This window comes from Paramormyrops kingsleyae, chromosome 8 (assembly GCF_048594095.1).
Source record: "Paramormyrops kingsleyae isolate MSU_618 chromosome 8, PKINGS_0.4, whole genome shotgun sequence".
Taxonomy (NCBI): domain Eukaryota; kingdom Metazoa; phylum Chordata; class Actinopteri; order Osteoglossiformes; family Mormyridae; genus Paramormyrops; species Paramormyrops kingsleyae.
Genome location: NC_132804.1, coordinates 4,044,388 through 4,057,955, shown reverse-complemented (window position 1 = coordinate 4,057,955; position 13,568 = coordinate 4,044,388). Strand labels below are relative to the sequence as shown.

Sequence of the window (13,568 nt, the reverse complement as noted above, 5' to 3'; positions counted from 1 at the left end):
TGACCCTCTTCACAGTGAGGTTCCCGCCGGAGCCCAGTGCTGTTCCTTCCTTTTAGAACAGGTATCTTTATTGTTTAAATAAATGAACAACCAGACTCTGCATGCTCTCCTAACAATGTTCATTAGCTGAATGAAACAAACTGCAGTGCGGTCATACATTGTTTTTAGGAGCATTTTAACATTTTAACCTCATTAAGAGTGAAGCATTCTGGGAACCATCATATACAGTATTTCAGTCAGATATCTTAAAATGGGCTAATTATGTGATTTTGCCTTTTTTGACTCAAAACTTACAAGAAATATTCTTTAGGATATTTTAAAAATCCATATTTTAAACTCCCATAAAAGGAGGACTCCTGTAGCTTGCGCAAGTGTGGTGTACTTTGTAGAGTTCTCCTTTTGGTCTGTGACAATATAAACTGTACCACCATGAAGCAGGTAATCAGTATGATGCTGAAATCTATCCGTGAAATGGGCAGAGTGTAAAAACTGTAACCTGCCAGGGATAAATGCGTCCACATATCCGTATGTTTCAGGATGCAGGGAGAACCCACGCAGAACCCTCCCAGAGTGAGCTGAGGCAGCGTTCATACCCACAACACCTGCATTAAAATTGTACAGTGCTACCTGCAGAGCCACTGCGGAGTCACTGCGGAGCCACTGTGGACATGTAGCTGCTGCACTGATGTTATATACAGTATGTTCACTGCTTTCGGCAAGAAACTGCATGTGGAGTTTGCTGAGAGGTGCTGCTTCAGAAGTGGTAGGATTTACAATTCAGATATTAATGCCACAATGGGTCTGTATAATGGGTTCATCACTTTTCAGTTACATCATGAGTTGCATTTTTGTCCCTCCAAACAATTTTATCCAGTATGGCCTGATGAAAATCCAAAAAGAAAGGGGAGAATCACAGATTAAAAAGGAATAAAAATGAAACGCGGGTGGGCCATGACTCTGCACTTACTTAAGCTTCACTGCATACAATTCATCCTGATTCTTGACATTCCAGGCATCTGTAAGAGTGTGATTACCACTCTGTTCTGTCTGTGCTGCATATGGAGCGGGGAGGCCTCAATGAGGACGTGCATCTGCATCAGTCACATCTCAAATGCTCTCAAAAATAACCCAAAACAAAACTCAATCCTCATATCCTGACTTTCTTCCAGAGAAAAAAACGCACTAAAAACGTCTAATGAGCATTTCTTAGGAAATAAAAATGCCTCCCTCGAGGTTTCTTGCAGCAGTGGCTTGATTTAGGGTGTTTGGTACAGAATACCCCTGTGGCTTCTGGCTGCCTTTACTTCCGTCGCTTGGACTTGCAGTTCCGTGCTCAGAATGCAGTTTGAGTTCTGCAGTGTTTCGCATGACACATTAACGAGCCGGTCCACAAGGGTTGCGCTCCGCCCTGCCCCAAACCCTGCGTGCAATAACACCACCTGCTCCGGCAAGGAGATGCTCTCCTGTCCCTCTGAGCATCTGTCTCAGCAGGTTGACATACCTGGTGATGCAGCTAGTGACAAATCACTTGTTTGTTCCTGGGGGATTTTCAGACAGGATCTTACCCCAGTTGTTCTGGTCATCTAGCTCCTGGTCTGTGGTGTGAAATATCTCCTCTCCCTTTGGTTGACGTTCATAGCATTTGCCATAATAAACACAGTGTGAACATGTTGCTGTAACGCCGGTGAGGAGATGGACCTTGCTGTGACGAGGCCTGCACTGTCCATCTACGCGGCATGTTTAATTTAACAGCCTGCCTATGTCTTATCATCTTGTAAGACGAAAATAGGAGAGATGCCGTGATGTGCAACTATGTACAAGCTATAAGCATTCACCTTCGTCGTCTGAAAGTACATAAGTTCTAATCAAACATGGGTTGGGCAGATAGGAAGAGATTATGGCTCAATGGAAGGGAAGCAGATAGAGTTTTTTACATTTTAATGCTTGTACCAAGTGGCATTATGATTTACAATTTTAGGTTTTATTGATTTATGTTAGATGGCTGTACTGGGCTTTAACAGCATGGTCTCTCATGATTTGTTTGCTTTGTAGTGGGACAGCGTGATTAAACTGGTACGGCGTGAGGTATGGGGTGGAGAGGCGGGATCCAGTGGAGAGCAGCATCGTAAATTAGAGAGGGCCTTCTAGAGGCCACCATGTGCTGATCACTGCAGGGGGTCTTCAAGAAAGGCAGCGTGTGCCTCAGTGCAAGATGAAGGTGGGGGGGCTTCTTCAATAACATATTCAGCTGAAACGTTAATATTTACTGAAACTATGAATTATTGCACTTTTGACATTCTGCTGTTGGGATGGTTTTCTGGAGCACAACTCAATTTTAACCTCTCATAGATTTGCTCTCTCTTCATTTATTAATAAGTAGTTCATAATTACTGTGTCTGGCTTTGAACGCAGAAGGATGGTCATCTTCCCTGCTTGCCCTGTTCCATGATGTTAGAATATTAAAGGCTAGAATTTATTCTTTTGGGACAAACTTTACTTTGGGTGAAAATAATCTCCGTACTTAAGCAGACTGAGCTGGGAACAAAGATGGCATTGTGGTACTGCCCAATCGCGGCCATGAAACGGGGCTCGCAGACTCCTTCTTAACGATCCTTTCCTAGGTTTACACATGGACATTGAAACCAAGGTATGTATAAAACAATTTGGAAGCTGTTTTTTAAATAAGCTTATGAATGAATCAGTTCTTTTATTTTTCTGGGAACCAACATATTTTCTGCTCTATAAGCTATGAATGGCTGGTGGATCTAAAACGCTGAAACGCTTCTGTAGAAAAGCAGTTTAGCTGCTTAAATTTCCCCTTTCATGTAACAGTTAAAGCCATGTTATCCTTTTATTGTTTACAACTGCAATTATTTTCACAAGATTAATAAATCGACTCACTTCATGACATTATAACTCTAACAATGCGGCCTTCTAACTTTATCTTTGTCTCCGTATGTTCATTTTTGCTTCTAGCCACTTATTTTCTCTGGAAACATGATAATTTTCCCTGTTTCGTATGCAATCAGCATATATTTGCTGTAATTCATCAGACGGAGGTACTACAAAGCATTTGAAGTGGCTCAGATTGCCGAGATGTGGCCTTACTTCTAACAACAGGAGGACAACAGCGGTAACACCAGCAGCCGTACTGCCGCGCTTTGATGTCCCTGCGGTTACCGTCGGCTTGTAATTGCTGAGCGGAGTGTGGCCCTTCGGAGTGTGGCCCTTCAGAACAGAGATGCCTAACAGAAGTCCCGCTTCTGCTCTACAAAAATGTCTTCTTTTGACATCATCCACCGGCTTCTTGTGTTCCAGTCATGTCTTTGCTGTAACGCATTAGCTAAAGAATGATGGGAAATTGGCCAGTATCTTTAAGAGCAGAGTGTTGGGTTGTTGTGAAGGAATATCTTAACATACAAGGGACTCTGAGCACTGTATCTCATGGTTGAATTGACCCCCAGTTTCAAGTGTTAGTTATTTAATTTTCTTAAAATTACACAAGATGTCCAATTTATTTAACAAACTGCGCTTGTTGAATCTCCCCCTTTAGAATCAACAAGCTCAATGAGATTTGCTGCAGTATGTGTGAAAGAGAGTTGTTTTGATTTGGTTTTGTTGCTGAGAGACTGACAGATACTTTATGGATGAGCCACTATTAAGGAGTAGGACAGGCGGGAGGTATTAAATGTCACAACGTGTCTTATACCTCATTCAGCGGCAGACAGGTATTATAATGAGCCACGCAGTAGTCTGGGAGGCAGGTATATTGTAGGATCTTTCTACTGATGACTCATACGTGGAAGTATTTTGATTAGACGCTCTGCTCTTGCTTCGCGCTTGAGGTTTGCTGTATAAGGGCGGGGGCCGGCAGTGCAGTCCCTCGCTGCTCGATCTGTTATTTACAATTGGGGAGCCTCAGCGGAGTTTGTAGGCCGTGTGGGAAAGGGTGTGGCTCGCACCCGAGGGCGGAGGGCCGCACATGAGCGACCTGGGAAAACGCCCACTAATTACATTTAAATCTTCCTGGGTGTCGCTGTCTGCACACGTCAAAAACATCCCTTTGAGCCCATAGATGCCTGGAGCTACTTCGCAATCCCAGGAAAACCTGCGAACAGTAAAATGTTTTTCTGACAAGATGTCGGCTGCGTCAGAATGTGAGGGGGGGGGGGGCACTTGGATTAATGTGCTTCTGAGGGCAGTTAGGGTCTTCAGTCTTTCAGTCACACCTACCGCTGGCCTTTCACATGTTGTTGGGATCATTGGGGTGACTTTTGTAGAAAAATCCTGCTTGTGCCGTTTACATTAATGTCTTAAAGATGCTTTACTGCTGTGGCATACAGAAGGTGTTTTTTTTTCGAGCACCAGTAGAGACCAGGCTGCGATCCAGCCACCTTGTTACTGCTTATGCTGATCAGGGTCACATGGAGTCTGTCCCAAGCAATTCCGGGCACAGGGCACGTCCTGGATGGGTTAACAGGGGCACAAAGACCCAGCGCGATGCGAAGATGCCAGTTTACCTAATGGACTGGGGGAATGCCCAGGAGAGTGCAGGAGGCGGGACTCAAACCCCTGCCACTGAGCTGCAGGTTTAACCGCGGAGCCTGTGCTCCATCCCTGGGCTTCTTTGGTTAATTATCTTGGGTGTAAAGCCTTGTATGTGCCTTTCTAAGGCTGTGGCTTCCTGCTTGCGGTGAGCAGGTGCAGCAGGGCTTGGCAGGGGTGGGACCTGCCAGTGCACCAGCGACGCTTTCAGCTGCCTCTGCAGAATGCTGACGGGAGATGGATTGTCCGACGTTTCGCATGGAGGTTGGAGCTGCGGTTCATCTCCGCAACAAAATATCACCGGGTGGTTTCGTGCTCATTCGTCTGCGGCAATCTGCCAAATCCTGCTACCAGGCCTCAGCCCGGTTCACTTTCTTCTCTGCATAACACTGGTGGAGGATGTTTAAAGCGTTTGATCACGTCCACTGGCGTCGTCGCAGCTGTGAGGTGTGGAGGGAGTGCCATTACAAAGCTGGTTTAAAATAATGGTGCTAATTTGGGGCTTTCATTATATGAGGACCTCTTCCCGGTGGGTGTGCTGGGATGGAAAGCAATTCAAAGGGGTACGGCTACAGTGATGTTTACGGCAATGTTCTTTGCCCCCAGTGTGTTGCTTGCAGTTGTTGCCTGTCACAGCCCAGCACACTGGGGAAAGGAGCTGCGAGGGAAACTGGAAGAGGCACGGAGAGGCAGCTGGCGTGGAATGTCAGTCCGTGAAGAAATATAGCTAAAAGCCGTGGGCCGCTTGTATCTTAGTCTTGCTGCATATTATAATGCTCTAAGCAGACATGCGGAATATAAATAAGCACTTGTGCTGTGTGTTAACTTAAATTGACGCGGTTTGTAGAGTCAGTAGGGGCACTGCTTGATATTAGCGAATGTGTCATTAAGCCGACTACCTGTGCTGCTTTTTTAAGGGACTTTCACTCCCCAGGAAAGTTCAGACAGCTCGATTGGAGCGAGGGCCACTCGGGGGCTGAAGAAGCACCGTGGTTGACCTGTCAAAGAGACGCGTCGAGTGTCCCAAAGAGCTTCTTTTCTGCGGTACTGCTTAGCAGTACGGCTCTGCTCCGGCCATCGCTCATAGCTGCTGGTTCTTCTGCAGATTACCAGGCCTTGCTGTTCTCATTAGGATGAAATACAGAGGTGTATTGTGAGTGAGGGGCAGGTGACCTGAGCCATCCAATGGCTGATCTGTGTTACGGGCCGCTCGGGGGTCATGACCGGAGACAGTCTTGGTCCTTTCCTCTCTTCTTTCTTGCTTCTGCCTCCACCACTTCTTTGTCTTATTTCTCTCTTCCTCCTCTTTTTGTTTTCTGTCTTCTCCTCATAGCCAAACCCCTCTTTCACACTGCTGTAGCCTCCCTCTTTCTTTCTCTCCTTCCGCTGACAGTTCTGTCACACTCTCAGCGTTACATAGAAAAAAAATGTTCAGAGCTGTTACTATGGCAACTGAATATCTGCTCCCAGCCACCCTCTCTCCCTCTCACACACTCTCTCTCTTTGCAGTCTTTCTTTCTGGAGAGAAACAGAGTAGTAATGGATGCTGTACAATAAGGAATATTAAAAATAAATTAATAAGTCGACAGACTGACCACAGCTACAGAGCTGCAGGTTTCATTTTATTAAAACTCTAGTTTCTTCTTCTAGACACACTGATCCTTTTCGAATGGTGCCTCAGCCAGCAATGGACACTCAAACCCTTTACTTTGCTTCTGTCTCCTTCAATGAGTCTCTGCTCAGCCCAGCGCAGCTGGACAGGCAAGGGCACTGGCTATACATGCATCGGATGTCCTTGGCTGTCACTCTCTATTGTGTCTCTTCGTGTGCTGAGGTCCATGCATCCCTCTGCTCCTGAGAGCAGGACTGTAGCAGGAAGTGAGGCATGAATATAGGATAAAGAGCATCGCACCTGGCATGCATGTTTCAGTCTGCCATAGTAATGCTTATTGTTTTGGTAATAAATCCCAATACATTAGGATTCCCTGGAAAGGAGACCCAGGAAGACCCTGACAGACTGCTTGCAGTGTCCTGGCTCCTGTGCAGGATGATGGGATTGCCCTGTTCATATGCTGCCTCTGTTCATATGCTGCCTCTGTTCATATGCTGCCTTGAGTAATGCTGTAAATCATGTAGCTCGGGGGGCGATTCTAGGATTTTTTTTATATGGGGGGCACAAGAGGGACCATAATTCATACAGAGGGGTCAACCTTATCATTAGCCAATGATGTGTTCTGAGTCGGTGAGTGACAGGGGAAGGGTCCTTCGAGGTCCAATCAGCTCCCAAGTAGGACTAGTTCCACTGTAGCCATATCCCTGTATTGGCCCCTGTGAGGCTCCAGGGCACTGCAGGGGAGGGGTGAGGAGCAGCCCCCGTCAGGGATCACACATGGGCAGGGTGATGTGACCTCGCACTGCGCTAGCCGGTCTTAGGACAGGGAATCGCATGCCAGCAATGGTGGAATCTAGGAAGATGTGGTCTTCAAGTGTTTCTGCCAAGTGTCTGTGAACATCCCAGAAGTAACATGGACCTGCTCATGCAGATCCTAACATACCTCTGGGTCAGTTATCGTACAAATATAGTCTGGCACAAGTATGGATATACTGCTTGTAAAATAATAGCATCATCATTCTGTATATAGATTGATAGGCAGCCTAAATAAATCCACTTAAAGCTTAGTCTTCTACAACGGTTAGGAGGTGTTGGTGCTGTAGGGAAACAATGTTGTCTCTGGCCTGCTTTAAAACATGAACTATAGATTCTGTTCCACAACGTCAAGTTAATATTCAGTAATTTTCACGTTTTAGCAATGAAAGTAAAAACTAATTTACCATTAGGCTCAGGGCCACATTCCTCTCTGAATCGGAGCCAGAGAAAATTCGCCTTGAAGCAGGTTCATAACCCGTGCTCCTCTTGCCAGGAGTAGCTATATTCATTTGTCTTCTTTTTTTTTTCTTTACCCAGTGGGACCGTTATGAAATCCTTGTGGGAGATCTATAGTAGGGAAGATATAAAAGGCTTGCTGGCTCATTTACACGCGAAAGGTCACAAAGCCAGCATTGACGAAGCTCAGATCATGCGGATGGAAGGATTCTATCTTATGACAGGATGCCTCAGTTTAAATCTGGATATGCAAACAGTAACAGCGCTGAAGATGATGCAGTTAAAACTGGGTGCTAAGGAGTGCCAGCATAACGTCTGGATAAAGTCGTTCCACTTCAGCAAGGAACCTTTCCTGACTCCTGGTTAATGTGTCCCTGTGCACCACTGCAAATGCGTTCGGAAGGACGGGATGAAGGATTGCATCTGTAATGACTGCTGACGTCCATCTGTACACTTTCTCGGACTCATTTGCATGCCCACCGTCCATTTCCCTATATAATTTCATGTGTTATGGGGTAAGCTAGGAGTCCATCTTACTCAGCTATTAAATCAGAGCAGTTAAATATGTCACAAATTGTACAAAAACTGTCTCACTGTTGTGTTTTTTGTGTTTGTGTTGTGAATGGATGAAAAGCATTACATAAAGTTGTCATGGGGTCAGATGTTTGTCATGGTGTTTCCAAGTTCTGTGATTGATTGTTCCTGTCTGAAGCTCGGCCTGTTGGAAAGACCTTCATTCTCGCAGTAACAGGTACTAACTATATTCATCTGCTGTCCTCAGTGAATCCTGTTTCTTGGTTCTCTTTATCTTAGGATACCAAACAGTTACCATGACCACAGAGACAGGCCCAGAGTCAGAGGTGAAGAATTCAGTAGAAGAACCCCCCCAGCAGAAAGGTGCACCCAGTGGAATGCAGGACTCGGCCGCCGACGGCAGGACGGGCAAGCAGGTGGGACGGACTCCACGCTACACGAGAATGAAATGCAAAGCTGTCTATGGTGATGTGCTGTTTAGTGAGCTGTGATTTAAGAAGCTCTATTACAGTGACAGAGCAACAGTGACATTTGCTTTTACCAGTCTGCCAATTTTATTATATTACTCAAATAAGCCTCAGTCTGCCAGGTATCGTGAGGGCTGCATATTCCTGGCTATACCTGGATTTATCACTCCAGATGTCGCTCATGCTTATATTTCAACAGATATCTTAGCAGCTATCCCCGCGGTGCACATGGTGAAGATCCACCTTGTTTGTTTATGGATGACTTGGGCTTATATGTAGAAAAAAATGTGACCCTTTATTTTCCAGTCATGAGACTGTGACCTAGGCTGTAATTAGTTTTCTAATTTGTTTCAGCATATTGTGCCAGGCATATTACCCATAATGCAGTAGACCTTGTCTATTTATTTGTGTGATTTTGTAAGTTGGGTGTTGGAGGGAGATTTTTTGCCACTTGACTGACAGTTTTCTTTATTTAAAACTTGCACAGTATTAACAGTGTGTGGTAGTTCTGTCAGTGACAGTTGCTTCCAAGATGTTAATCTGAAACAAATGGCATCAATCAGCTGAACAATACAACATATGATGTAGTATTGTTTGTTATGTGATTGAATGTTGTTTGTATTATATTGCAAATTAAGTTACAATGAGAAAATTTGATTGATGGTTACTTACCTTTGCTGAAAGGATCACAGCACCAGGCTTCCAGACGACCACAAGGATGGTGATAATGCTTCAGAGAAGACAACCCCCAGCAAGATCCCCAAATCGCCCCAGAAATTGTCAAAACGGCCAAAGACTGCACCATTCAAGGTGACCTTGCTGGATACCTCAGTTTACGAAGCTGGAATTGAGGTATGTGGTCAACCTATGCGCAGATAAGATATCCATCCATCTACCATAACTTCTTATCGAGTACAAGGTCGTGGGAAGCCAGAGTGCTTACTTATGCACATGTTTTTGGACTACTGGAGGAATGCAGGAAATGCATGAATTAGTAATATTGGGGCAAATTGTTTTGCGATCACAAGAGGAAAAGAGAAAAAGCACATAAGACAAATGAACTCAGAGCTGTCAGAGATGTTTCAGTTATTCATGTAGTGCAGCTGGGGCAGTTATTGGCTTTTCATTTTACCTTATCATTAGCCAATGATGTGTTCTGAGTCGGTGAGTGACAGGGGAGGGGTCCTTCGAGGTCCAATCAGCTCTCAAGTAGGACTAGATGCTCGTTTTTATCGTTTTGGCTTCTGGGAGAAGCAAAGCAAAGAAGTATCAGGGTGTGTGTGAAGTATTTGACTATTGTGTATAAGAAGCCCAAGTAAAGAAAGAAATATGAGAATTAAACTGAATTATTTTTACAAAATAACCTTCGTAATCATTATCTCCACACATTTTTCTGCTCTCGTGACAATGGACGTTCAACCTGCTTGTTTCTGAGTGGAAAACCAAATCTAGCAAATTAGGTGCAGTAATCTGGGAGTTGTTGGTGTTGAGGGTGAAGGTTTGTCCTCAAGTCCCTCAAGGGGATGTCTACTCAGTCTTCATAACTATCTGCTGGAGCTTGTCCATACTTGGCCTACATGCCTTATCTGTCCTGTGCAGCCCCCGATTTACTCATGACCATCTCAGTGATTGAATGCGGCCACATTCACGTCCACCGACCATGAAGGTGCAGCTTGAGTGGCGTGACTCATGTTCTTGGTGGTTCACAGGATGGCCTCGCATAGGACTGACATTGATTTTATTTGAAATGTTTGCACATTGCGAAATGTGCGTGTATATAACAAAAAACTGGTACCAGTTTTCATTTCTTCCTCCTCCCAAAAAGGTCATAAATTAATCACAATGTTGCTGCATACAGTACCTTATAGCTAATAACTAAAAGTACACATACAGTCATGCCAGCTCTTCATTATCTGAAATTATTGAGCTCTCTATTTCTGTTACATATTGAAATATTTACATTTCATACAGTCTTGTTCATACTTACTATAAGAGAGCAGAAGGCTTGGACATTGTAAGGCAGAGCACTGTACCGTTTATACTCAATTACCATTATTTCAGGAAATGGTAAGAGAAAAGTCTAAACACTGTTGGATGGGCCAAACAGTGGCTCTTCTCTGTTCCTGAATCTGCTTTGGCACCTTTTATGTTCCCCTTCCTCATACTCTGGCGCGCTTTACATTATTATCACACTCACCTTATGCTGGGGAAGCTGTCATATATGGCCTTATAATCGCGAGCTCCTGCTGTGATATTATGTGCCCTCTTCCTCTTCTCATCCAGTATTTTCTCTATGTCTGTTTTCATGTATATTCTTTACTGTAAAGCACTTTGAGCTGCATTGCTTGCGGGAAAGGTGCTATGTAAATAATGTTATTATGCTCCCATTCTACTCTAGTTATTTAGGCCGGGACCAGGCAAAAATCAGCCTGTTGCACGTGCAACTGCAGCCGCGTTTCTCAAGTCTCCTGTTGGCTCTGTACTTTATGCATCTTTGCCAGGCGGGTTATTACCCGAGGACAGGCATTGTTTTCATGCTACTTACTTCGCCCACGCAAGTGCTGAAATGCGCTCTAGATCTACGCCTGAATATATTAGCTCCAGTTTATTTCTCCACAGGAAATCTCACATGTAGAAAAATGTGATTTGTGGTAGCTGGATCAAAAGTGAAATTGAATCAGCTGCTCACTATTAAGGAGATCCTGTTTCTTAGACATTGCATGTTTGATTCAATTCTCTTGAAGGCACCCCTTTTCAGACCTTATGGGGATACAAATATCATAATGAATATCATAATGACAACTTAAACAGATTCTGCTCCTTACCCATCAGGCCTCTGTCACACATTGATGCTCTCGGGAGGTCGTTGGGAGAGTGTTCTGAAGATCTATCATCCTCGCCTGTCTCTTAAGGGGTTACTGGTCATCCCCGTAGCCAGCGCAAGAGGCAGGATGGCATTTTTCCTTGTGAACTTGCCTCCAGAAATTGGGCAACTATAAAAAGGAAATGATGCACACTACTTCTGTTGCCCTGGCAACTACTGCTCTGTCTCCCTGTCACCGCGGAAACCAGGCTCCCTGGAAGGCAGGCAGTCAGTTGTGTTGTCTGCCCCAGAGAGCTGCATGCAGAAATTTGTGGTTCCGCCCTCAGGAAGAGGTCCAGTGAAGCTTGGCATTGTGATGTTTGGTGAGCCCCTTGTTCAGGGCTATGCCTGCATCTCCTTCCAGAGTCGCTCAGAGTCACGTTAAATTTCACAGGCAGTATGTCTTTGCTCCTTTGAAATATTTTGTATGGGATTCATTAAACGACACATTTCTACATATGGCTGCATGAAAGCTTATTAATAGGAAGTGTGTGCATTAATCTGAGCACTGTGGAACAGGAACAGAAAGTAAATTACATTAAATAACAGAATGAAGGGGTAGCGATATTTGGGTATTTACAACATACATATCAATAAACATACCATATTGTACATGCAATAGTCTCTCTCATGTGTTCATTTCCTTTTTTCACATTTAATTTCCTTTCTGGAACTGAAAAAGACATTTGGCCTTTTGGTACATCAGTCGTAGAAGGGACAGAGTTGAGGGCTGAACTTGATTTGATAACAATGGATAAAAAGATTATATTTTAAGAAAAGATTTTTATTAGTCTTTGGGGAAAATTACTATTTGTAAGCAGGAAAAGATCTCAAAGATTTCTGATTAGTAGATATAATGAAAAGGCTCATTCATCACTCCTCATAATACCAGTCTGACAAGTTTCTGACACATGGCTTGTCTTGTTATGAACACAACAGATGAGATCTTGCAGTATTATATTGTGCAAAATGCATTCTGGTACCTGGGTTTTGTTTTGGTGGCGCAACTTTGTTCCTTGTGTATTTGTTTTTGTCTGTGCAGAAACACGCCCGAGGGCAACACCTTCTGGATATGGTGTGTGAACATCTGAACCTGCTGGAGAAAGACTACTTTGGCCTGACTTTCTGCGATGCAGACAGCCAAAAGGTCTGGACCTCTTCGGAAATTACATCCTTGTTTTTTGTTGGTAATGCTTACGCTTGTTACCACTGTGTGTTAATTCAATATCTTGGCCAAGGCGTGACTTGCTCGACCTAATTCACAGTGGAATGTTTTCCGCTGTTTTGGCACAACTTTAATTATACTAGCTGAAATCTGAACCAGTGTGCAATATTTTGAAGTATGACAATGTTTGCTTGGATAAAGGGAGCAGAATTATGGTAGGAATGCAGTCATTCTTGATTAAATTCCCAACAGCAACTAGACTGTTCCAGTGCCTTGTTGATGTCCAGGAGATGGACAACATTCAAACCTTTTCCACCTATATCAGCAGGGCTTTATTTTGTCTATGAATTAAGAGAAATTAAGGCACATCACTGCCGCCTTCTGTACTGGGTGAGGAGTGCAGTGCCAGTGTCTTCATATATAATATACAGGGACTGACATCACTGGTAGGCAAGTACGAATTCACCTTTAAAAGCGATACGTACGGCAATCGATTGTTGTGACAGTGTGAATGCGTCAAGAAATTACTGTGCATTTTAACCTCTATACCGCAAATGAAGTACGAATTAGCATAGAAAGGTTAAAATGCACGATAATTTCTTGCCATATTGGCGCAAATGCACATAAAATACGTACGTATTCACGCTGTCACAACAATCGATTGCCGTACGTATCGCTTTTAAAGGTGAATGCGTACTTGCGTACCAGTTATGTCAACCCCTGCTAATATAAAACAGCAAAGAGGAAAGGTCAGCAGCTATCACCTATGATGTGAAGGGTGCGTAGCGCAGGGTTAGGGTCGAGGCTGGGTTAGCCAGATACCATTCCATTAGTCAGTGCTGGGATGAGGGTAATACATTCTGTTTTTCCACTAAATGCTCATTAGTGCTTTATGTTGAAAAGGGTGTATAGCTTATAATATAACTGTAGATCATGTGTGAACAGGTCCTCTTTTTGATCACTGTGGACTGAAGGCAGAGTAATTGCATTTCTTCGGTGAAATTACGGTAATTATACTGCCGCTAGACAAGATATTTGGATGGTACTCAATGGGTATTGGTAGTATCTTCATTTCAGGCTGCCTTGGGCGAGTGGAGTAAAATTGAGGAA

At 44.0% G+C, this 13,568-nt stretch overlaps 1 protein-coding gene across 11 annotated transcripts in view; it reads left to right on the top strand.

Moving 5' to 3' along the window:
- The window catches only part of LOC111834581 (band 4.1-like protein 1), a 57,588-nt gene that overhangs the window by 17,228 nt on the left and 26,792 nt on the right, over positions 1-13,568 (top strand). For all 11 annotated transcript variants that reach the window (XM_023794047.2, XM_072715000.1, XM_023794042.2 and 8 more), the window contains 3 exons: positions 8,243-8,379; positions 9,115-9,282; positions 12,336-12,440. In XM_023794047.2, coding sequence (XP_023649815.2) covers positions 8,260-8,379; positions 9,115-9,282; positions 12,336-12,440 — 393 coding nt within the window. In that variant the 5' untranslated portion in view covers positions 8,243-8,259. The remainder of the gene's footprint in view (positions 1-8,242; positions 8,380-9,114; positions 9,283-12,335; positions 12,441-13,568) is intronic.